The sequence below is a fragment of the Vespula vulgaris genome, chromosome 13, assembly GCF_905475345.1.
Source record: "Vespula vulgaris chromosome 13, iyVesVulg1.1, whole genome shotgun sequence".
NCBI lineage: Eukaryota > Metazoa > Arthropoda > Insecta > Hymenoptera > Vespidae > Vespula > Vespula vulgaris.
Window position 1 is genome coordinate 2,345,508 of NC_066598.1, and position 27,887 is coordinate 2,373,394.

The 27,887-nt window shown below is 29.5% G+C and overlaps 1 protein-coding gene across 13 annotated transcripts in view; it reads left to right on the plus strand.

The window, feature by feature from the left end:
- LOC127068575 (synaptotagmin-5) overlaps positions 1–27,887 on the plus strand; it is a 95,523-nt gene that overhangs the window by 64,257 nt on the left and 3,379 nt on the right. For 8 of the 13 annotated variants that reach the window (XM_051004894.1, XM_051004897.1, XM_051004896.1 and 5 more), the window contains 7 exons: positions 21,784–21,844; positions 23,432–23,696; positions 25,622–25,855; positions 25,951–26,046; positions 26,484–26,757; positions 26,894–27,127; positions 27,580–27,747. In XM_051004894.1, coding sequence (XP_050860851.1) covers positions 21,784–21,844; positions 23,432–23,696; positions 25,622–25,855; positions 25,951–26,046; positions 26,484–26,757; positions 26,894–27,127; positions 27,580–27,747 — 1,332 coding nt within the window. The other 5 variants (XM_051004903.1, XM_051004904.1, XM_051004902.1 and 2 more) reach the window with 5 other exon arrangements.

Sequence of the window (27,887 nt, forward strand, 5' to 3'; positions counted from 1 at the left end):
AATTATATCTCTCTTGAGAATAAAAAGTATTTTTTAATTTTATATCGAAGATAAGAAAATATTATGTTTTTCTTTTTATAGAATCGCAAGATTTAAGCAACAAAAACCAAAATTGTTCTAAATTGAAAAACACAGGAGATCGATATCTCGATCAATCTATAGATATACTTCAGATTTTTATCAAAATTGACGAACGTAAAATTCGTTATCGCACTTATCGTAGCGGTACACGCAATCGTAGGCATGGGTATACATATATATATTTGTGTGTGTGTATGTGTGTGTAAACGCACGGGAAACCGTTCTTGACGTCCTAACAGAGAATATATAGAATCTGGAATTTGGATCGATACAGCAGCACTCTACGACTGACCGAACTATATCGTCCTTTCAATCGCAACGTATAGAGAAAAAAAGAGAAAGCGAGAGAGAGAGAGAGAGAGAGAGAGAGAGAGAGAGAGAGAGAGAGGAAGAGGAAGTAAAAGAAAAATAACATTTTTAACAGATGAGTTAAAAAGAGATGATGGATCGATTTAATGTCTTTGTTTATTCCATTAAAAATTATTATGGATGATCTCAGAAAAGATTAATATCAAAGTTAATGAAAGTGTACTGAAAATTTTAAACAAGCATAAACTTGCATAATATTTTCAACTAAACAATCCTATTAATAATTCATAAATATAATAAAGTAAACCTAAGTGAGAGAGAGAAAAATAATCGAATAAAATATAAATGTTTATCATTGAAAAGTTGTAAAACAAAAATATAAAGCATTCTATACAAGAGGATCTTCTCTTTCTCTCTTTCTCTTTCTAATCACTTTCGAAGCTCTCAAATCACGATTAACGAGAAATTACTGAAAGAAATAAACGTAGCTTTAGTTCTCTTCGTACCTTCGAAGAGAAGAACGTAGTAGTTCGATATAGTTACGATTTCCAACAAAGTTAATTGATTTCGTTAATTGAAAGAGAAACGAAAGAATTCTTTTTATTCGACTTTATAATCATATAAATTGGATGAATTCTAATAGGAAAAAGGATTCTTCTTCTTTTTTCTTTTTTTTTTTTTTTTAATTTTTCCTTTGTAAATATTAAAAATTAATATCTCGAATATTCATATTTTTATTAAATAATTTATATATGTGATCAAAGGTAGATAAAATTGTATTTGTCAAATTATTCGTATATTCTCTCAAATCGGGTATTTAATTTGTTCTTTCATTTATTTATTTAACATGTAGTGATAAATAGATAAAATAAAATAGAGTAGAGAGAGAGGGGGTGGGGAGAAGTGTGTTTCTGAAATGTTTTCATCGATGGTTGTCGAAAATCGTTTGGTGAAAGAGAGAGCAAAAGAGAGAGAAAGAGAGAGAGAGAGAGAATAATACAAAGATTAATAAAAATTTTCATTTATTTATTTAACATGTATTGATAAAAAAAAAGATAAAGAGGAGTTATATATATACGTATGTATGTGTATATGTATGTATATATATGTTGGATGTGTGTTTTTGAAATGTTTTCATCAATGGTTATCGAAAATCACTTAGCGAGAAAGAAAGAGAATATGTAGTATAAAAGTTAATAAAAATTTTCTGTTGTTAACAAAATGAAATAAATGAATGGAAATGGTTTATTTATGGTACTCTCTTGTTAAAAAAAAATATGTGTGTGTGTACGTGTATGATATGCATTCTATCGACGATGAATTCATTAGTCGTTGTTGTATCGTTACTGTCTTGTATAAACGAATTCTCTTTCCAGAGAAATAATAATTATATTGAAATAATATTCTCGAAGGCGATATTTCTTTCTGTTTCTTTTCTTTTTTTTTCTAGATAACATGTTTTATTCATTAAAAAATTCAACGAAATACAATATAATCTCTTCTTTGAAAAGATTCTATAACGACTAGTTGCACTTTCTTGCTCTCTCGGATTTCGTAATTTTTTTTTTTTTTATATTCATCCAATAACAGATTAAAAACTGCCCGCGAGAATAATCTTTCATAAGCGGAGGATAAGAGAAACTAGAACGAATATATCCAAATCTTATGAGATTTTTCTGATATATTAATTGGTCTCATACCTCGTAAGAAATTTTGACATTATTAATAAATTGAAAGATTAGATGAGAAAGATAAACAATATCTTTATTTCAAATTATTTCTGAAATAAAATTAAAAAATAAATAAATAAATAATAGAAAAGGACAATTTTTTTAGTCCCCTAACGATAGGCAATGCATTCGTACATTTGTGCAATGCGAGATAATAATCTACTTGCAGGGGTTTAAAAGAAATCAAACTATATATCACCGACAATATTTGGAATATTTCCAGGCGAAATAATTCGTAATTAACGTTTGTAAAAATAATTGAGAAAAAGTAATGAGAAACAAAAATAATGAAAAAGAAACGAAATGGTTCCTTGACATCTCTATGAAATTTCTTTTAACCGATTATTATTTATTCAGATGAACAAAACGAATGGCATTTCATTTAGTTTACAATTAACGCTATGGAAAAAATTTAATATTCTTTCAAAGTGATTGTTTTAATTTCTCTCTTGAGTGTTCACAAATCAACGGTTTTCTTTGAATGCTAAATATTGTGAATATAATTTTTCACGTAAATAAAAAAAAAAGAAAAATCATTTTTCTTTTTCTTAATTTTTCTCAATCGTCGAGATATTGAATAATAATCGATTGGAAAATTACACCCGTTATACATTCTCCATCCTCTCTTACGTATTATTGTTTCCGACGGAAATTGAATTCGAAAGGAAATTGTTATTTATTTCAGCTATACTGTATGCCTCGTAAATCTCTTACCTTATACTCCCCATGGCATTTACATATACGAAGCAAAAGACACAAGGACAACTTTACTGTTACACGAAACATATTCCTTATCCTGTCCCACGTACCATTATTTTGCACGAAACATTTAACCACTTCCATTTAGTCTTTGGTAAATAGTTATCTACGTTATCTAAAAATCGATTTAACTCTCAACGATTATTTCGTCCTTCGCCTAGTACCCTTTAGAAAATGAAAAATCATAAGGAAACGTGAATAATATTGGAAGGGAAACATATATCTCGCTATATAAGAAATCGTTCGATAATCAAGCTTGACCTAGAAAACTAAAGAGAGAAAGAATCAGAAGAAAACAGAAAGCGAGAGAGAAGTACGTATGAAGTTTTAATTATGTTCGGATATATGCATAGACGGTGTAAGAAATGTAATAATAAAATATAATATTACAGATGGAAAAGATACACGCATGAAAATAGAATATGACAGCGAGAGAGAGAGAGAGAGAGAAATATATATATATACATACACATATATAGAAAGAGAAAAGGAAAGATAGAAAAAGGAATATTAGAAATATTTCCAAGAAAAAAACGTAATCGATAGAGAAAAGTAAAAAGGGCTTAAGGAAAAGAAACATAATAGAACTAAATGGAAGGACATATTAGAAGCATATTCGAAAGAAAAGAAAAATAGACAGAACGAGATAGAGAAGAGAAATGAAAGGATAAAACGAGAAAAGAAAAGGAAACAGAAAAAGAGAAAGAAGAAGAAGAAGGATTTAAAAAAAGAGAAAAATAAAAAGGAAAAGAAAAGGAAAAAGAATAGAGGAAGAGAGAAAAAAGAAGCATGTTTAAAAAAAAAGAAAAAGAAAGCAAAAAAAGGAAAAATAGAAGAAAGGAATAAAGAATAAGGATAGTGACGTCGACTGGAACGTTTCCAGGAGCGTATCAAAAGGGTGAAAGAGTAACCTGTTGCGGCGCACGCATACTATATCTCTCTTTCTCACTTTCTCTCTTGTCACCCTTTCCAATATAGTCCAGGCAACTCTCTTCTTCTTCTTTCTCACTCTTTGAACTGAGCCTCCCACCACCATCACCATCGCTACCACCACTACCACCACAACCATCGACACTACTACCAGCAACAGACCAGTACCAGCACCAGTACCAGCACTACCAGGTTTGCCACCACCTCCAACCATGTTCGCCGTTGCTGATTGCACACGAGCCCAGGCTTAGATAGAAGCAGAACGTTAGTCTGCTCTCACCAGTTCGTGGTGATACATTCGCTGCGTTCCATCTCACGTTTATATTCACGTTCTTGTAATCTTTGTGCCGTATTTCTTTTCCTTTTTTTTCCTTTTTATACTATTAATCAATTAATCTTATTTAAAATAAGAACGATAAACATCTCAAATTTGTCATTTTTAATGAAATCTCGTGAATCATATTGTTAGTGCGAACAATTATTAATTATGGTAATAATAACAATTTTATTGTGAGCAAAAGAGAGAATGAGAGAGAGAGAGAGAGAGAGAGAGATCTCCCTTTTTGTTATATTATCATTTGTTATCGTTGATTATTTTCATTTTTATTTATCAGCAACAAAATTTTTAATAAGAATTGTTATCAATATTAGTACGACAAAATTCACGCTATATATATTATATATGTATATGTATGTATATATAGTAGATTTTTGGTATATATAGCGATATTTTTACTCCGTCGAATAAATTATGATTTTTCTCTAAAATGAGATGATTATATTCTACTTGAAAGAAAGACAGAGAGAAGGGGAGGGGTGCTAGACAATCTTGATAATACGTTTTAAGTCAAGCTAATCCATCTTGAAACAATAGAAGAGAAACAGAGAGAGATTGCATGGATTAAAGGGTCGAGTACTTTGATTGATAACGAGTTTTTTTTGAATACCTGGTTTTGCGTAAAGTTCAAGTTGAATTTTTTAACATTTCTATATTTTGTTATATAATAGTAAATAATATATATAAATAAAAAATATAAATATATAAAAAAAGTGTAAATAAATAACACAAAAAATATATATATTTATATTTATATATCTACTCTCTTTCATTCGTTTTTTTCTATCTCTCTTTTTCTTTTTATTTAATTCGGAATTTAATTAATTTTTCCGTCCCTTTTTTCATTATTATTTATTTCTAATTTTAATTAATATTTCTTTATAAATACATATATATATATGTGTGTGTATGTGTGCTGAAAGCAGGAAGAAATTCATGCGTTTATTGAAAAGAAAGTATAGTAATTAAGGTAAATATCGATTTATCCAAGCAGATAGTCCAATTATTTCCTTATTTTTATTTTTCTCTCTTTTTCTTCAATATTTCTTTTTCGTTATTAACAGAAAATTGTACGATTCCTTATTCGTTCTCTCTCTCTCTCTCTCTCTCTCTCTCTCTCTCTCTCTCTCTCTCTATCTATCTATCTATCTATATATATATATATATATATATATATATATATATATATATATCTGGATGTAGTTAATCGTTTTTCTTTTTCTTTTTCTTTTTTTTTTATTATTATTTTCAAAAGAAAAGTACAGAAAAAAATAAATTCTGTAGTTGAAGACGTGGGTGGTTGACGTCGTTTTCAAACATCGACATTTTCTACTATATTTACCGTGATCGAGTTCGTTAAGTAGTACAACCGTAAACATAGTCAGATTTTAAAGATCGCATTCGACTCGTCCATCGTAAACTTTGGGAGGGAATTTTTATTTTTTCGTACAAATAAAAAATTATCGAGTACGTATATTCGTGTGTGTGCGCGCATATATGTCTATATTATGCTTATTAAAATAATTTTTTCAAAGAAAAAAATCGCACAGTAGTTAATAAACTCTTCTGTTTTTTCTTTCATTTTTTTTTCCTTTTTTGTACGTTTCCAAATAAAAAATGATGAAGAAAAAAAATGATGAAGAAAAAAAACGGAAAGGTCAAGAGACTATGGTTGAAATGTTATTTTCTCTTTAAAAGCTCATAAATGTTTGAATAAGAGATTAGGATTATGGTATCTATCTAAATTCGCTATTACGAACCATAACGAATTTCCTGAAACATAGTCCATAATCTTACTAACACAACGCTGTTCTAGCCGTCATGGAAATTCAAACGCTCGTTTCAAAACTGAATTACGAACTGAAAGTTAGGATTATCGTCGTTTATTTGACGGTTCGCATCGAACTCGTTACACACTAAAATCAAAAGAGATAAAGATAGAAATAAATAGAGAGAGAGAGAGAGACAGAGAGATGTTAAGAGATATTGAGTAATCATCGTAGACGATTAATTATTTATTTTTCTAAAAATATTTACAAGAATCATTTTTACAGTATCTCTACCGGTTCATTTCGAATATCTCTTTCTTATTTTCAAATCTTTCATAAGAACAATAATTTCCAATAATTCATTGATTCACTGCAAAACCTACGAATCATTTTTATTTCATATAATTTTCTCTCTTCCTCCTAAAAAAGAAGAAAAGAAAAGAAAAAAAAAACAGAGAAACATATTTTTCAATTATATCAAAACGTGTTCATAATTAAATTAGACATACTGTAAAACAGTTATTTTCGACAAAGAACGATGTTGAAAGGAAACAATCGTTTCTAATTTTAACTTACAGAAACTTAACTGAAGTTTCCCAAGCTCGGAAAGCGTTTACCAAGTTTAAAGAAAAAGAAAGGGGAGAAGAAAAGAAAGGTAAAGAATAGAAAAGAAAAGAAAAGGAAAGATTAAAAAGAGGGAGAAAGAAAAGAAGAAAGGTTTGAATAAAATTTTCGTGCGACTTTATTTTAAAATTGTGATCTTGGACGCGTTCGTCAAAGTGCCGGATAAATTGTCGGAAGTCCTGGGGGATGTTCTGGAGTTAGCATGCGGAGGAGGAGGAGGAGGAGGTGGGGGTGGGGGAGGGACAGGAGGTGCTTCTGGTTCTGGTTCTGGAAAAAATACTACGGAGAAAGGAACGAGTTCCTCCGGTGGTGGAAGTGCAGCGAGCAAGATCGGCATGGTCACGGGAGTGGCCATCATCAGAGGGAAATGGGCTCAAAGAGGGAGCAGGTCACCTCTTTCAAGTGTTGCCAATACTGACAGTGCTGACAGTACGACTTCGACTAGTTCAGAGGTCAGTTTTTCCTATGATTTTTCTTTCTTGGTTTTTTTTCTCTTTTTTCCTCTTCTTCTTCGTTTGAAACGATGAGTGTTATCTCAATATTTTTCAATATTTTTCTACTGATTACCATCGACCTTTTTTTTCCTTATTCTTGTTTTTTTTTTGTTTGTTTTTTTTTTATCTTTCATTATATACGAATTACTCTTTGAATTTGTCAATTAAAAAGTAATGAATAGTACACGATTGATTTTCGGTTTTAGGCATTTGAAATGCAAAGTAAATAAACGAGTGAACGAACGAATGTTTGAATAGGGATTAATTAATTGTAGAAGTGATATGAAATGGAAAGAGATAATTTTTTCTTAACATAAAATTGAGGAGTACTATAAAAATATAATAGGAAATACGCTGTTTGAAAATTGTTCGTTCGTTTTAAATCGGCTCATTGTAAAAGGATCATTTCAAATATTTTCAAATATCAATTTGAACGAAACGTTCAAAAATATATATCCCAAGTTCACCGTTACGTATTCTTCACCGATCATTTCTAAAGGAAGGAAGAAAAAAAAAAGGAAAAGGAAAAGGAAAAAATAATCTAAGGAAAACTTCAAAGGTGACTTTGAATCCCTTTGAACTGGCTTCCTAGTTCGAATATCAATGTTATCGACGTTCAGTCAAACCGTCAATGAGATACTTCACGTTGAATTCTAACGAATCGTTTTAAATCTAACAACGTCGATTATGATATTTGTTAGATTTTCAGATATGCAAAATTTATTATTTTTTCTCTTTTCCATCCAACTATAATAATTATTATTAATATGATATACGGTTGTTGTTATATATAATAATTAGTAATATCATATATACTATTATTACTCCATTATTATATATAATAATTATTAATAATATATCGTCGAATATATAATAAAAATTGTCGAAGGGATAAAAAATAGAATTACCTTTTTAAAATTCACATCATACATTTATGTATGTACATGTATTATTACTACTATCGTATTCTATCGATAGTACGAGATATCGATCCAATGATGTCTTCTTCGCCTAGCAAGAACATCTCTTACCAAAAATATTTCTTTCCTCTTGGGATAAACCTCCAAGGAAGCACCGATCGTGTTCATGTCACGCAAGTTGAAACGTTCGTCTTCTTCGAAATATATTCTATGAACATACATACACACACACATATATATATATGTATATATATAATATATACGTGTATATACTTTTGAGATCGTTCTCATGAGACTTAGGTAGGTACATAAGATCATGTACTTTGCTTCTGGAACAATCGATAAATTTCTTTTTTCTTTTTTTCGATTTATAATAACTCGACGTAGTCGATATAAATATATGAATTAAAATTTAATCTATATAAATAAAAAATTGTAGTTGACAGATGTGTCAACTTAAAAATATAAGTCTAATTTTTTTTTAATATTGTGATTAAAAATTAGAAATTATCATTATTATTTTATATCTATATATATATATACACATATTATATAAAGAGAGAAAAATAGTTAAAAATATATAGATCGTAGTTTTCTGTACAGATCGATCTCTCCTTTTTATTATTTATGAAAAGTATTTTATCTTTTTTATTTTTCAATTTTCTTTTTCTTTTTTTTTTCTCTTTTAAGAGATTTCTAGATTTCTACTATTTTCGAAAATAAACTACACATACATGTATTCATATTCAGAGAGAGAGAGAGAGAGAGAGAGAGAGAAATAGAGAGAGAATAAATTAAAATCAACGTTTGGTGAATGCAAATCGTTGCTCCGAATATTATAATCCTACTATATACGTGCATTGGACGAACGAATTCAAAGATTGATTTCAGTTAAACGCACATGCAGATGATTTTTTCAGCCGATTATATTCCGTACAAATAATGTTACCAGTGAAATCGCTATATTTATCTTTATTTTTTCCTTCAATATATTATTCATAATACCATTCAGGGATTTTCTCGTTTAACGCAATAAGAATTTTAACTAATACTAAATTCTACACTTCATAATTAAAAACGAACAAATGTATATAAAACATTAGGAAATAATTCTTTTGAAAAACAAGAAAAGAAAAAGATATCACAGTTACTTCTCAAAGGTTAAAAAAGAAATTAAATAGAAATCAAATGTACTTGTACATATGATTAATATTTATGAAATACTATAGATATATATATGTGTGTGTGTGTATCTTGCTCGTTAAAGAATGAAACAAAATACTGATATCGTATTACATCATTTTCTTTAGAAACTCTGAAGCCAAGTTATCTCAGGTCAGGAAAGAAAATTCTTTGAAAGATCGTTTGTAAGTGAATCTACCGTGATATATATTAACAAATAGTTCGAAGACAAAGAATAAAAAATCCAATTAGTTTTTCCAGATAACATGAAGCGAGGTCGAATGATGATGGCCAATGGCGTACTTTCAATATGATAGAGAGAGAGAAAGAGAGAGATATTTGTGACACTCGAATATCGTATTATATTTATTCCATGTAACAACATACGTATCACATATTCATCATACTCTTCAACGTTGAAAACCTATTACATTTTTTCACGTCATTATATTTATTACAATTACAATAACAATACCGTCATTATAATCATATTGTATTTCTTTTCACATATAAATTATTATTTCTCTTTATAAACTTAAATACATAATATTATAGATATTTTTATCATTTCATTGAAACATACATAAGTGTAAAACGATAAAAAGTTATAATTCATTTTTTATATAACAAGAATATTTATCATTCATTAGATTAAACTCATTTTAACTTCGATAATAATCAGTAAAAACGTTTAAATTATTTATTATCTGTAGTAGTAATACGAACGTATTTATCGGCGTTTACTCGTACTACTTAAAAATATTATTATGAATGCTTGATTTGTACTACTTAAAGATACTTTCGTACATGCTTGACTTGTACTACTTAAAGATACTATCGTATATGCTTGACTCGTACTACTTACAAATGACAGACTATCGCAACGATCGTACTACTGAAAAATGTTGGACCGTCTAACGGTCGTCGTTCTACTTAAAAAAAAAAAAAAGTAAAAAATCATGTCGAACCATGGTAACGACACCACTAACATAAGAAGCCGTCGCAAAAGTTTGTACTACTGAAAAACGACCGTAGAACCATAAGAATGATTGTACTACTAATTCACTGTGCGTTACATTTTTACAATGTTAATACGATCGACTCTCGAACTTTTAGCGAAATATAACCGAGTGCATACGGTAATAAGGCTCTTTATGACACTCGAGATTAAAAAGTGTGTCGAACGTTACGCCTCATAATGGATATCGAGCGAACGAACGAGCGAAAGAGAGAGAAAGAAAGATAGAGATAGATAGGTTAGACTCTTTCTATCATGTAGCAATACACGTCGTAAAGATTTTTAATAATACTATGATATACGATAACGTCATCGTTTTGCTATCGTTATAACGAACTCTTGTTTACGTCATTATTTAGTCGTAAAGAAAGAAAGAGAAAAAGAAAAGGAGGAGGGTAGAGATATATTTATTACATTTGCTTGTGGAAGATAATAATACTGATTTTGAGAAATTTTAATTTGTAATACGATTATTTTAATATATAGTATTATATTATGATTCGTGCAAATTCATTGTAAGAATTACTATCGCAGGTTTGTTCGAAGGTTTTTTCTTTCTTTTTTATATTTTCTTTTCTTCTCTTTTTTCTTTCGTTATATTCGCTGAGAAATAATGTAGAGAAAAGAAACCAAAGCTTGAAATTTAAATAAAATAATGAGCGGAAAAAAAGAAAATACTATAAAGTAAATAGTAAGAAAAAGACGGAAAGAGAGAGAAAGATGCATATTTATTATTTTAAAAATATATGTGTAACACCCTTGTGCAAAGGAAAGAAAATATTTCGAGTTTAAAATTTGTATTAAAATATTAAAATAATAATGAAAAGAGAGATAGAAGGAGAGAGAGAGAGAGAGAGAAAGAGAGAGAGAGAGAGAGAGAGAGAGAGAGAGAGAGAGGCAAAGACTATATAAAATAAATAGAAAAAGAATAGAGAAAGAGGTAAATTAAGAAAAAAAAAAACGAAAGGAAGTCAGAGAATACGATATTTCGTTATCCTTATTACCACGTGTCTGATATTCCTTAATCTATCTCTATTTCATTTTTTCTTATCAATACCAGCTGGGACCTTTTATTATCGAAAAGAGATTTATGATCAGCTATAAAAATAACATTAATCTTCTTCTCAATACATCTAAAGAAAGAGGGAGAAAGAGAGAAAGTGAATGAGTGAGTGACTCGAAATGACGTGCAAATTTAATTTTCACCTTTTACTCGAGCTACCCCCACACGTTGGCCAATAAGGATCACTCATAAATGAAAGAAGAGACGTTGATTGCACTGATTAAAATGTATATACATACATATGTATTACGTTTACGTGCTTGGAAACGTCTCTAGTACTCATAGAGAAAATATTATTCATAAATGAAATTAAAATTTCATTCGTATATTCAATTTACAAAAATATTAAAGTATATTATTTGACTTTGTAAATCTATGAAACTTTGTTTAACAACGTAATGTTTAACAGTTACGTTAATTCGTTAATTTTTATTACTTTAACAAATTACACGGAAGGGGACATGGAAGAGGCAATAAATTTGTTGAAAGTTTGTAAATACAAGCAGCATTTAAAAAAAAGAAAAAAAGAAAGAAAAAACTGATCGAAAAGGAAATCAATGTCTGACAAATTCGTCAACTATATTACTTGTTACTTTTATTCACAACGTTGTCTCAGTAGAGTCAAGATAATATTGCTTTATCGAGATTTTTCGAAGTCATCGTTCGCACAAGAAACAGCTTATACAATAACCATCACGTTGAAAAGGAAAATGGAAATATAGAGATAAAAAGGATGAGAGAAAGAAAGAGATACAGAGAAAAAGAAATGTTATCGAAAGTGGCTTCGCTAAAATATATATTAGATAATACACTGAGCATGACTCTTTCTCTCTCTCTCTCTCTCTCTCTCTCTCTCTCTCTCTTTCTTCTAAAATAAATAAAAAATATTAGAAGAGCGTCTCGAGAAAAAAATGAAACAGAAAATAAGAAATAAGAATTCTCGTGAGATCTTTTTATGTCAGACTTATAAAGATATAGAGCTTTTTCGTGGGACAACAAGACCGTTAAAGACCATAAGTTTCACCATAACTCCATATTATAGTAACTTCTCACAAATACTTATATGCATGTCTGTGTATGCCTATATACAGGGTGGGATATTTGGACTGTAAAACAGACACTACTTTTTTATTCTTTTTTAAGGAAAATTTGAAACCAAAACTTCAACAATTGGAAAACATTCGCAATTGTAATATATCGGATTTAATACTTGAAAAAGAAATTATAAGTTATTCTATTTAATAATTTGATCGTTTATATTTTATATGGTCTATCTTATACACACACACACATATGTATATCATGATAGTATTTTCATAGTGTCAGTGTTGAGATTTAGACATTGAATGCATTTTCTTTGTAGGACGTCAAAAAAGGTACTATATCATTTCAACGGAAAAATACAATAAAGTTACATCATAGCTAATAACTTTTACGAATTCTCTGTCGTATGGTTTTCCTATTATTTTCTTTTTTCTTTTATAGGATCGAACAGATCGAAATTTATTTTCTTTCTCTGTAATACTTATAAAAAGTGAAAACTTTTACCGTTCTCAAGAATTATTATGAAAATAATTAGTAGTAAATCCAATTATGTACTAATGTACAATTTTATTGTATTTAATTCATCGAAATGTTAAGTCAAGATAAACGTTTACACATTCTCAAGCTACAGATAAGATACATTCCATATGTACATACGTATGTATGTATATATGTGCGTTTATGTGTGTATATATGTTCCTATCTATATGTACGTACATAAGATGCAAGAACAAACAGGCCAGCGAGCAAATAGAAATTTATTTGTTCAACTCTATATTTGTAAAGACATCGACGACAAATTTCAACCGTTCTCCGTGAGAATAAACAATAAAATAATAAAGATAAAAAAGGGGATAATAGGAAAAAGAAAAAAACAGAAAAGAACAGAAGAGAAAGGAGAAGGACGCAAAGAGAATTTAACTAGTATTTCATTAAATACATTTAGATATATTTTATTTGCTTCGATGTTATTTACAATGAATCTCTGAACAATCTCTGAACACTGTTATTTCATATTTTATTATTTTTAATTCATAAAAAAAAGAAAAAGAGCTTGGAAAAAGAAGCTTAATTAATTATAATTGCTTATCATATTTAAGATCGAATTTTGATCTTTTATTAATTATTCAACGATATTAATATTAATTATTAATATTCTGAATAACTTTACGCGCTAATTAGAATTAACATAATATAATTTTGAAACTTACTGTAATAATTTTATTGAAGTTAAACTATCGATCCTTCGTCTCTCCTTTCAGATAGTTCTACGAAGAACATATAGGATTTCAATCGATCCTCGATTACGTCATTGCGATAATTAATTGAATCGAAATTAAGTTGATTCATGGGTAGGCTTTCTACGATTGCCATTTGACAGAGAGAGAGAGAGAGAGAGAGAGAGAGAGAGAGAGGAAGAGAGAGAGAGAGAGAGAGAGAGAGAGAGAGAGAAAGGAGATACTCGAGACTGTAAAATGATCTCATTCATTTTCCTAGGCAATTTTCCAGAGAACTCGAGAAAGATGATATAAATTTATATCATCGAAAATATACCGGGTGGGGTTCATATTTGTATAATCAATTTCTTATTACTAGAAAAGAAATTATTAAAAATTCTCTATATACATACATATATATCGAATAATTCATATAAAATAATTAATCTCAATTAATAAATTTATCATAGTTCGTAGAATATCATTCAATTAAATTATATTTCTAAACATGATTAAAAAATAAATAATAAAATAAAATAAAGTGAAATAATAAAAGGTTTACTACTCGGAAAATAAAATAATGGTCGTTTAACTGGAATTAATTAGAAAGTACATGGAAGTAATAAGTATTAGTTGTACTAGTAGTAGTAATAGTAGTAGTAGTAGTAGTCGTAGCATATGCTTGGGTAGACTCGGAAGGACGTACTTCGCATTCCGGATCGATGCTTTCTACTTGACGATTCCGAACGAATGAGTGGTTAATTGGTATTGAAGAGCTGACAGAGACACGACCATCCGACGACGGAACGTTTATAATAGCTTCACATTCGCATATTATACGTGTGTATGTGTGTACGAACGAGGATCACTAGGAAAACTTCTAAACAAAACGAAGATAGATAGCTAGCTAGCTGCTACGAATAGAATTTGTAGAGGATATATCTCAAAAACTTTCCTATCGAACATCTTAACTTCAAATAAAATTCCGTACGAAGGCATCGCAATGGGATAATAAAAAAATTTTTCGTTATCATTCGATCAATAATTTACACAATTTTTAAAATGACACTCTTTACTTTTCAAGTTTTTTAAAACAATCTGCATTAAAAGTTGTTGTTGTTGTTATTATCATTATTATTAATGTTATTATTATCAACTTTAAAGTTTACGTATTTCAGAATAACGGACGTGACAGTTAAAATGGAATGAAAATACGAGCATCGTATTATATTACGATCATAAGGACTCTAACACACACATATACGTACATAGAGAGGGAGAGAGAGAGAGAGAGAGACCAAGTCTGTTCGTCTCTTTAGATTCCATCGCGTTAATTTTCTTAGCCCTTTCCCATCGCCGTCATTATAATTAGATTCACGATCGTGCCGTGGACTAAATTAGGTTTAATAAACGACTCGTCTCTGCTGTGGTTACACGCTTGTCTCGCAAAGTACCGACGTTACAAAGCTACCACTTATCACTTAATTCTTACTAATTAATAGTAAAAATGATTAGAAAAAAAATATATACATATATAAATAGAAATATATCGAAAACGTGTAACATTTTTTAGAACAGTCTAAAACGAAAATTTTATTAATAGTATATTTATTAGGATATTATTATTATTATTATTATTATTATTATTATTATTATTATTATTATTATTATAAGAATATGATTATTATGTGTTAAAGGACGATTTTAAAAATCAATTATTCCTTCTTTTTAGATTAGTTTTTCTTTTTTTTTTAATCAGATTGTAAAACTATAACAGTCTAGGTACTCTTGACTTATCTTGCACGTGTAAGAAAAAAAAACTTGATACGAGCTCGATCAAAAAATTTAAACTCGGTGCAATCTATAGTGTTCAAATATGGACACACGACATCGAACAAGCTACTTACGAATGTATGAGAAAAGTTTTTTAAGAAAAAAATGTTTAATGGCAAGCTCTCTCTCTCTCTCTCTCTCTCTTTCTCTCTCAAATAAAAGGGGGCGAAAAAAAACAAGTATATCTTGACTTTTCCCCATTGGCGAATTTTCTTTTTTCATATCTAATATAAGTGTGTGTCCCTCTCCTTCCTTCCTTCTTCCTGATTAAAATTCTCTCCTCCCTTTTCTTTATAATTAGAATTACATTAGCTGTGAGATTATAAAATCATACTTAACGGCGCACGAAAAAGTAAATGGAGGGTGCTTAAATTTTCACCTTTTCAAGAGTTTGTGTCATAGAAAAAATTGTTCGTTCTCTCTTTTCGGTGAACTTTACCGATAAGTTCACCGTGCGGTATAACGTAACTTTTAACATTTTAGAATATTCTGAAACAACAATGAAATAAAAAAAAAATACCAGAGAGAAAACAAAAACATAAATTGCCTTATCTTGTCGTTTACGTATCGTTTATGCGTCGTGTCCTATCTTGTTTATAGTGTAGGTGTGTCTATAGGGTACTTGCATTTAAAGGAGAGGGGATATTTGTCTAAGTAGGAATTGTCTAACTAAAACTTTAATGTAACTCGCGAAAGGTTATCTATTTTTTCACATAATTTGTCATAACACAAAAAATTATTATCTCTTTATAAAGAGTGTAATTTTCCAACACAATTAACAAATTAAATATGTGCGATGAAAACAGATATACTCCTTTTTTTCTCTTTTTTTAATTTTTTGTCGTCAATGTCATATGGAATTCTTTTTACTTATTTATTTATTTTTTATTTATTTGTTTATTTATTCTTGTTTGTTAGGTGGTAACATTTTTATTTTCATCGTAATATTAAAATTTTTATTATTAGATTATTTACAATTATATTTATCAAACTTTATAACATACAATATTATGTTTCCTTTATCTTCATTATTTATCTACTATTATCACTTTCAACACATTTATTAATTAGTAATAATTAATCTTTCGCTGGCTTGTTTTTGTATTCTCTTATTTATCTATTCCATCTGATTTTACTATATTTTTTTTTCTCTTTTTTGTCTTTGTCTCGTTCTTTCATTTATACCCAGACGTATCTATTGTGCATTAAGTAGTAGTACCTGGTTTCTCAAGAACAATTCTGAGGTAGGTCTCATCGCGTGTCTACCAAAGGGAAATTGATGTAACCAGATTTGCTCGTACGCTTAATGCCTGACTCTACCTTTGCGTTATTCGATCCACAAAACGATGCTTTCTCGTGTAAGAAAACGGAGACGTTCGTAGGATATCATTATATATATTTATCTATCTATCTATCTATATATATATATATATATATATATATATATATATATATATATGTTTAAATATAATTTTGTGAAAACTTTGGTAAAAAATTATTAAAAGTGTCTAATATATGATTGTCGATAAACGTGTCGTTTGGATGCATTACATGTCCATAATATATGTGTACGTATGTCTATATGTATGAGACAGAGGAGAAATATCGAACGGGACAATAAATAGATAACAAATCACGTATGAAGCTCAGCTCCCTATCGACAACGAACTTCGTTGTATTGTAATATTAGACGTCAAACTGCATAGAACTTGTATAGAACGATGGAATTATTAAACGTTGTGCTATTGAATACGAGAGTTAAAGCGAACTCAAGGGAGATGAAGAGAAAGGAGAAAAGAGAGAGAGAGAGAAGATAAGTATATATCGTATATAGCGAGATGATATCGAACAAGGGAAATTTTTGATTAGTGAATTATAAATCGTGCCGCGTCAAATACATCGAATTTTCCAAAACGGTCGCTTCACTAGCAGGAATTCTTTAATAAAAATATCGTAGATAACGCATATCCCTCTATTATAATTTAATTCGTTACCTTTATTGATTTTTTAACGAGATGAAGAGATCTACAAAAAAATAAGAACAGATATAATGGTAAAGATAAAATTTTGTTAACAAATGAAAAACGTAATTGTTGTTAGAAAAATAAAATAAATATAATAACTCAAGTGTAAAATACATACGTATATTTCATGATCGATAAAAGCCGTAAATTCTGTATTAAATTTAAAAAGAAAAAGATAAGAAAAGGACAGAAGAAAGACAATTGTGTCATTTCAAAATGAAATTAATTCAAATTAACGTCACAACCATCGTTCTTCTTAACAGAATAAGGACGTTATCTGTTTTCCAGTATAGAACTCTATACGAGACCGGCAGTCTACGTACAGAACACGACGAAAGTCAAAGAGAGAAAAATGGAATTGTTTGTCTGGAAAAAACAGTAACCTACAATTCTCTGGAGAAACTTCTTCGGGTAGTACGCAGCGAAAGACGTAAACAGGGTGGACGAGAAACTGTAAATAGGATCATTCCTTTATTTATGTCGCTTCGTTCGCCGTAAGGGATCACTAGTGCAGACTAAGAACATTCAGTATAGCTATGGAAATTTAATTCTTTATGATACATTTATTCTTTTTCTTCTTTATCAATTTTTTTAATAATAATAATAGTAATAATAATAATAATTGTTATTATTATTATTACTTTAAGTAAAAAATAAAACGAGAATTTTCATTTCTAAGCAATAACCTTCATTAAACAATTTATTACTAATTATTTTTCGTAGGAAAAATGCATCGATTCATTCGTTTCATAATTTTATTTATTCCTTAATGTTAATAATGAAGTCTGGATATATGCAACCCATCAGACGTCGTCGATAATGTTGCTTGTGAGCGCCATCTATCAGTAAGCAACTTTTTTTTCATCCCATAGAGTATGCAACCGATGTCTGCAGGTGTGCATGATGGTGTTGCATATGTACTCTGAGAGAAAAAAATATTGCTTACTGATAGATGGCGCTCGCAAGCAACATTATCGACGATGCCTGGAGAATTGCCTATTATTAGGCACATTAATTATTAAATTTTCATAGAAGAATTATATACTTACTTTTTTACCAATTAATAAATAGAGAGAAAAAAGGTAATTATTTTTACAGTCTATCATTATAAAGCTTGTTTGATCGAATGTGAAAGAAAAAAGTCAAATGAAAAGTTAAAAAGTTTTATAAATGGAGTCTCGATAAAATTCAACCCTCCATCCCCTATTACTTTTCTATCTATCCATCTATCTATCTCTTGTTCTCTTTCTCTCTTCCTCTCTCCAGACAATCTTCTCATGGAAAACGATTTGTTTGCATCCCACAGCATCCCTCTACTTTCCCAATGATACAAACTTCGTTGCAAAAACACTCGTGTGGTTTCACAAGGATACTATCACACTTCGTGGCTTTGCAACCATTGTGCTATGGATGGAAGATAGATCGAGTGAGGAATCCTTTTTCATTGTATTTGCCACGAAGAATATGTGAATGCTATACGTCTGTCTCTCTCTCTCTCTCTATGTGTGTAGATATATAGATATCTATCTTCGTATATAATTCTTTATTCTGACGATCGTAAAGTACATTATTAATGTTCTACGTGACACGATAAGCCTCGCTATCTCACGAACATATTTTTCGCAATTTAACACCATTCTTTCTCTATCTCTTTCTTTCTTACGTAATTTTAATTATTTTATATTTCAATGTTTTTAAACTATTTTCATCTAGCATAAATTAGAAAATTATGCTAATGTCGTTGCTTCAAAATTCTATTCGTCCGATCAATATTTTCTAGTTATCTTTTTTTCTTTTCCTTTTTTTCATATTCTTTTTCTTTCTTTTTTTTTTCTCTCAATAAAATTAGTTTTAATGATGATGAGTTAATACTTGTTGAAGTTAGGATTTACGATCGATTGATGACGAAATCTTCGAAGATAATAAAAAATGACGAAAACATAAAGAGAAAGTAAAAGGAAGGCGCATAAAAAATTTGATATTTGAGTTCGGAGGGCGTAACCACAGGACCTGCTCCGGTTGCTCAGAGTATCGACCCGTGAAAAGCAGCTTCCAGCGACCTCGCCCCTCTACCTTCCAACTTTACCCTTACTATTCGACATTTGCCAGAATGTCGAAACTCAAATTCGTGTTCAGATCTTTTCCTGTCATAGCGCTTACTATCTACTTGATCCCTCGAGAGAGAAGACTAAAGTGAACTTATATTTATGATCAGGTTCAACAGTATCGAAGAAAGGAAGTAAAATCGAATGAAGTAACGATAATTCAAATATACAATTTAATGTAATGAAAACAAAAAAGCAAGGACGAGTTCATCGATCTTTTTTTAAATATTTCTACAAAAAATTATTTATGTATAAACAAGAATGTCATTTGACCTGATAATTATAATAAAATAATTATGCAATATAATAATCATTTAAAATATTAATAATAAATTATTAAATGCATAATTTCAGGAAGAAGTTTGATCCGAGATTGAGTAGTACAATGTCGAGATATGGTGTGAGGCAGTAGTAAAGACACATTTTATAGTCAGTCCAAGCTGAACACGAATTTTCTTCACCCCTTATATGTCTTCCTCTCTTTAAACACGCGATAACGAAGATTTATTATCTGAGCGTAAAGATACTGTAGACGTTTTTATCGGCATAGAACGGAGTTAAGTTAATATAAAGGAAGTCGAAGAAAAAATAAGAAAAAAAAGAAAGAAAGAAAAGAAGGAAAGATAAAAAGGAAGGTATATCGAAATTAAAAAAATGAATAAAAAACGTCACGTGATCAGAACCACAAGTATATAACAATAATAGATCTTTGGAAATTTTTCTTAACGTGGAAAGCTATGTGCATTAATTGATATAAATGATTCTTTGATGAAATCGGAGCAATGTTGAAATACTAAAATATATATATATATATATATATATATATGGAAATAATATTTCAATTTCAAATTTCAAGTGGTCGAGGTTATTTTTTCACATTTAGATTCTTTCGAAAAAAATTAAAAATTTATTATTATTATTATTAGTATTATTATTGTTGTTGTTATTGTTATTATTATTATTATTATTATTATTATTATTATTATTATTATTATTATTATTATTATTATTACGATTTTTTTACAAAATGCGTAGGTAGAAATAAAGTGGAAAAGATTCAAAAAGAAGGTATCTCCTATCGAGAGATTTATTATACGGGAAAGATAGTAAAAAAGGAAAAAAAAATATAAAAGGGGGTTGAGAAAGTGTATATATCATCAGATAAAAAAAAAAGAAAGGGAAAAGAAGAAAAAAAATTGTATAACGAGTCTTCCCGAGCGTTCCCAGGAGGATTAAACGACTTCTTCGGCGATGAGGGGAGTAGGGGGTAGTAGTAATGGGGGGATGGGGATAAAAATACATAATGACGATTCCCAAGTGTGATAAAAGATCGTCTGTAACTGGGTCAAGAGTACGCGTTTCTTCGGTTCTTTTCGACACGTGATAAAGATAATGATCGATTCACTTCGGCAAAATCAAAAATTTGCTTTTTGGTTTTTTTCTTTTTCTCCTGCCTTTTTTCCATTTTTTTTTTAAACATTATCTTCACATTCTCGAAAGAATTAATTCAACCAATTCGAAGTTAATTTCGTGTATTCGTATTTTGTTTTCTTATATCTTTCTTCTTTTTTTCTTTACGAAATACTGACTCTCCGATAATTTGTTCGATTCGCTTTAATTACCACGATTATCTCGCAACTAGTTGGAAATTATTGGTCATAAGGGTGAGTTATAAGGGTTCCGAAGTATAGTGCTGGTAATTCGTTGCAGACGTCGTAAGTGTTTCGGAGAGTAAGAAGAAGTAGAGGAAGAAATTAAATAGAGAAAAGATAAGACAACATTTTTCATGATTAAGTCTCTTCTTTGTAATTTCTTTCATTTTAGTAATTTAAAAATAATTTTATACAGTTTTATATATATATACACACATGTAGATAAATAATAATGTATGTTGAAAATCAATGAAAACTTAATAAAATTTTCTGATATGGAATATGTACTTCAGCTGTATAAGAAACATATAGAAAATCTCTCTCTCTCTCTCTCTCTCTCTCTCTCTCTCTCTTTCTCTCTCTCTCTATTGTTTATTAATTTTAGTAACAAATCATGCAAGGATAATACCTTCAAACTCTCGAACGCAATGAAATGATATTCAATTTCCAGCTTTGACCAATTAACGAACAAGCTCAGTCATACGTTAATTCATTCCTTCTTTGATAAAGAAAATCATTGGGAAAAGAGAGAGAGAGAGAAAGAAAGATATGTTTCAATTTGCTGAGGGGTGATAATTTTAGATATTAATTGATTTGGAAAATTATAATCCCCTTTATCTCTTTGATCGTCTCTTTCTGTCTTTATCTTTGGCTTTATTAACAAAGAATTTTCTTCTTTTTTATATTTTTAGGAATTCAACATCGCCAAGGAACAACACACTATACAACCCTCATCGATAATGGTTGAATCAGGTATACATTTTTATTTTTAACTAATATTTAAATAAAAAGAAACTTTTTTTTTTTTAATTTTATGAAACGCCTCCGTAATACATATTCTCTTCATATTTTCTAATTTTACAAGTAAAATTATAATTTCATTCGAATTTTACTATAATCATTTCGAATAAAATTTGTAAATAATATCAAATATTATATTAAACTTTTACTATCATCTTCCTGATTACTTTTAAGAATTAATTTTTATTACATAAATTTTTCAAATTAACTAACTTTGATCGAGTGCAAAGAAAGATATTTGTTTTTATTTTTTCGTTTTCTTGTTTTTTCCTTTTTTTTAATTTATTTATTTCTCTCTCTCTCTCTCTCTCTCTCTCTCTCTCTCTCTCTCTCTCTCTTTCTCTCTCTCTCTCTCTCTCTCTCTCTCTTTCTCTCTCACTCTCCCTCTCTTTTTGTCCTTCCCACGCGATAACTATGTTCCCGAAGTTTTACGCTCTCTCGATTATCTCTCATATTTAGATTTTTACGAGCACACGGTGCGCCACTCGGCACTGTTTACGAGCGTTATGTTTCATATCCCCGTTATAAAAAGTGCCGACTACGTTGCAGGCGATTTTTATGCACGGTAAAAGGGGTGGGTCGATTCTAAGGAAAGTAACGACGTAAAAAATATGCATTTGTATGTGTGAATTCTTCATCAAACGTATTCTCTTCCCTGACCTGTGACATTCTGAAATTTTTTTTATGGAAAAAAAATTTATATATACATATTATATATATAAGTCGATTATAAAAATATATTTTATTAAAAATTTTTAATTTTATATTTATAGAAAGAAAATATAAATAAAATGAATACGCACGGATCGATGGAAATAAATGAGTGTAAATTTCGTTTGAATCCTTCTAGTTTATCAGTAAATTTTTATAAAATGTATTTTATACATTTACGAATATATTTCATTAATATATCGTATATATATATATATATATATATATATATATATATGCATGTATAATATTCCATTTATTTGATGCCATTAAATATTGAAAGAACGACTTATCCTTTTTAACTTTTCCACGATAAAATTTGTGATTCGTGTTCGTATTTGCGTGTTAAATCTCTAACGACTGGGATTCACGAAAATGTTATAAAATAAAAAGAAACAAAGAAATAAAAATAAAAGAAATCGAACGATTTATGATGTCGGTCTGTACCAAGGAAAGGGATGAAAATCGATAAAACATAATAATCATAAGAGTGAGATAAGAAATATAGCGAAAAAATCCTTATTAATGAATCAAATAGTAAAAATAATAATAATTAAAAAAAAAGAATGAACAAAAAATAAGCCGCAAATTTATAAAAATTTTCTATTTATATTTCTCATAAAAGCTACGATGTAATCATTTTTTCATTTGTTTTTATTTGAATTCACTGTAAATCATTCTATTAATCAGAAAATAACATTTCTTTTTTTCTTCTTTTTCTAATAAAAATTTCTAATCATATATTTTTCAATCTTTTATATCGAGCATGATGAAATCGATTAGAAAGATAAAATTTATAATGTAAGATTACGAATAATTATTTTTTAGGTGGTTTACCACATCAAAGTCGTAGTTATCCGTGTGGTGGTGGGGGAAGTGCAAGTGGACGAGCCCTTGGAAGAAATTCATCCGTCAGCTCGCAAAGTTCTCAAGAAGGTGCCTCAGGTCCTTCTGCTCATCGTGGTTCTTCGCCTCAAATCAGAGCATTTGGACCCGATGGACGTCATCATCAACAACATCACCACCATCATCATCACCATCATCATGATCCTTTACATGCTGCTTCATCGTATCCACCGAGCAGAAGTTCGAGGTTGATTCTTTAAATTCCTTCTATTTCTAATCAAACTATTGGAATAAATTTTTATTTGACATTCTTTTAAAAGCTCGTTCTAGAAATATAATCAATTTTTCTTTCATAGATTTTGTTTTAACACACTTTTAGATATAATAAAGAGTAGGCCCAAAAAAGTTCTTAAAATTGTAATTTTACAATTTGCAAACGATAACGATCAATAAGTAACGCTTTGTTATTAATTATTTTCTATAAAAAATGTATTAATTCATTTGTTTTGTTAATTAATGTATTTATTTATCAATGTCAATATTGAAAGCAAAAAATATTGAATATGCAACCAGTGCGGTCAGTTATGTATTACAGTGTTGCATTCTCCGTGGGGTTGACAAAATTTTCTTACTGATAGATGGCGCTCACAAGCAACAGTATCGACAATGTTTGGAGGATTGCCTATATCATTGGGCATATTAATTATTAAATTTAAATTCTGTCAGAAAAATTTTTATTTACTTTTATCAATTAATAAAAACAAAAACAATATAATTATTTCTATAATCCATCGTTACATATCTTGTTCGATCTAATAAAAAAAAGAAAAATCGAATAAATAGTTGACAAGTTTTATAAATGGCCCATCTTATAGAATAATTGAAGAAATTGAGATTAGAAATATTCAATTAGAAAGTAATTATATTTGATTTGGTTAAGGTGTTATAATAAGAATATACGATTATGCGAAACGATTTAAATAGATTGTATCGGAGTTCGAAGTGGAACTTAGACGAAGTGCCTCTTCATTCTTCTCCTTGGAGGTCGTTTAATATCACTGATGGACGGTAGATATTCAATCTCGGTTGGTGCATTAGATGTCCGGTAAGATATAATGAGTCGCGTGGGTGTGTCTATTAGGCTAGGACTTGCTGTTAAACACGAACGACCGAACAGGGAAATAGCTACTCCAGCTGGCATTAAACTTTTTGATGGCGATACTGGATAAGAATGATGATTGGCCGATCCAATTTCAGATAACGTAAAACTGTGCTAACCCCATTCTACTTTTACATATATATTTATATATATATATATATATATATATACACATATGTATTTATGTATATAATTTATGTATTTATGTATACATATACAAGTAAACACTTGTAAAATGAATATTCATTCATTGTACAGAATGGGCCAAAAAATCCTACGCGATTTTTAAAAATGTTTACTCTTCTCCAAGCTAATTTAAAAGTTTTTAAAAAACAATCGATTTTTAAAATCATCGAGAAACTTTTATACGGTTCACTCTTTATATTAAGACTTAAGTAACTCCTCTGTTTTTCTTAAAAACATTCTTGTTTATTAAGCTTATTTAACTTAACTACAAAAAACTTAAAAAACGAAAGTAGACTAATCCTTTAAGTTATTTTCTGCTTTTATCGAGAAAACTTTTATTGCGGTGAAAATATTATAAAGTAAGAAAAAAAAAGAAGTATATAAAACGTAAATAATAAGTTATTACCTTTGGGGCATATTTGTTATATGCAAAATATTTGCTAACTTTTGAAACTCGATTACGAACAATGCTTTTGTGATCCTTTTGTTCGTGAAGTTCAAAGAATAGAGTCTATAGGAATGAAAGGTATAACATTTTTTTGTCAAATTTCCACGGACAAATGTTGCTTTAAATTTTACAAATATTGACCTGAGAAAATTTTAGCAAAAGAAATTATTGTTTTCTTTTTTATTTGTACATAATTTTTTAAATCATACATATATATTTTTTTAATTTTATAATATATAATATTCACTTTAAATATCGTCAAATGAATCTGGGGAAATCAATCTGAAAAAAAATTACGATTCTTTTCTTTTCTTTTTTCTTTTTTTCTTATTTCTCTTTTTAGCAATTGTTCTAAACAAATAATTTGCTTTTCCAATAGATCACCATCACCAGCAAGAACAGCATCACTGGATGCAAGATGTGGAAGTCCAGCGAGTTATTCCGGAAGTCTACACAGCGGAAATGCTTCACCCTCTCAAAGTTCTCTATCGTCATTAGCAACAGGCGTTAGTTCATCTTGCGGATGTCCTTCGATTAGTGGTATCCAGGGAACGCCAAGAGCTAGTCGTTGTCTTTCACCACTTCTCATTCCTCCCCCACGTGCTTCTATTAGGTCAGTTAAAAAAAAATAAACATCGGAAATGTCTTCAATTTGATGTGAAATTAAAAAATGAATCAAAAAATAATTAATAATTTTAATTACAATAGCGATGGTGGTCCAGCACCTCCAGCATCACCTTTAGGTTCGCTTCAACCAGATCTTTATCAAAGAAGAGATGGTCCAGTATTTTTAAGCGCTCGAAGGTAAGACAATTAAAATAAAAATAATAACATTAACACGTGCATACACACATATCATGCATACACACGTAATGGTTTACTACGATAAATAATTCCTATGAGAGAGAGAAAGAGTATACATGTTTGTTCCTATGATATAGAGAGTAATTGGATCATCAGGAAATGGTCAATTTATTTAAGCGATATTCAAACAGTATGGAGATCAAATCACCGATTAAATGGCGTACGCGTTAAAGCATATAGTTTAACTGCTGCTGTAGAAGCTGATTATTATTTAATATCTGACGAATACGTATAGATAATCTTTTGAGATATATCGGTACAAGAGAATTACGTAAAAAAAAAAAAAAAAAAAATAGATAAATACATAAAAAACAAGCCCTTTCTGTAAAATAAAAAATATATATATGAGAAAAATCTCTCTTTTTTTTTGTTTGTAGAACTGGTAAAAGCCTTGGCCGATTGCATCTACGTTTGAAGTATGATTTCGATCGATCCGATCTCCACGTTCATCTAATCGAAGCACATGATCTAGCTGGCAGCGATCAAGGCGGTTTCAATGATCCTTATGTGAAACTAACACTCAGTCCTGAAGTCGACGCACGCAAGAGGCAAACGCCGATTCATAGAAACGATCCTAATCCTTTTTTCGATCAACACTTCAAGTTTCCAGTCAGCTATGAAGAATTACAGGACAAGACATTGGTTCTACAGGTCATCAGCTTTGTTATTTTCTATCTAATTTATAATCTCTCAATGTAATCTCAAATGTATCTAATATTTTTATATTATACACATATTTAATCGGAATATAATTAAGAGATCGACACATTTTCTTGTTAAATTATAGGTATTCGATTACGATCGTTTCTCAAGAAACGACATTGTAGGATCGGTTAGGGTCGCGATGGACAGTTTAGAATTACCTTCCACTTCATCTTCCATCGAAGTTTGGGGCGAAATTGAACGTGAGAAAAAACCACCTGAAGAAATTCAAGAAGTCCTTCTTTCGCTTTCTTATTTACCCAGTGCTGAAAGACTCACTGTGGTCATACTCAAAGCAAGAAATTTATTCCCATCGCAGGTAATGCTTTTATAAAATCATTTTCTTGAAGCCTGACTAGTTCAATCGCGTTCATAAAGAAAATTAATTAGTAGAAGTAATTGGAAAAAAAAAAAATGATGAAGAAATGCCTGAATATAGGCAACACTTTAGACATCGCAGATAATGTAGCTTGCAAGCGCCATCTATCAGTAAGCAACTTTTCTTATCCCGTAGAATATGCAACCGATATTTACAATTATGTATAATGGTGTTGCATACTGTGAAGGACAAGAAAAAAATGCTTGTAGATAACATTTGTCATTAACATTATCAACACTCTCTGGAGATGGAATAATTATAATTATTAATTATATAAATAATTATTAAAAAAAAAATCTATGTTTAGTTTTCAAGATACATTTATTTTCATCCTGTTTCTAACTGATAATACTTTGACATTTGAAATTGAAAAGAAAAAAAATTATATTTAGGAAAAAGAAACATTGGATCCTTTCGTAAAGGTCAGTCTACTTTGTGGCGATAAAAGAGTAAAGAAGAAAAAGAAAACTGCTGTGAGAAAGGCAACGACGAGTCCTGTCTGGAACGAAGCTATGTCCTTCAACGTTCCTGCAAGTTCTCTCGCAACATCCGCGATCGAGGTATGTAATATTAATTTTTAAAAATTTACTAATGGTATTAATTCAAAAATAAAAGAAAAAAGAAACAGAAAAATAGAGTAATATCATTTCAAGAAAATTACAGAATATTCGATTAAAGCTACAAGAGACATGCGTTTCTC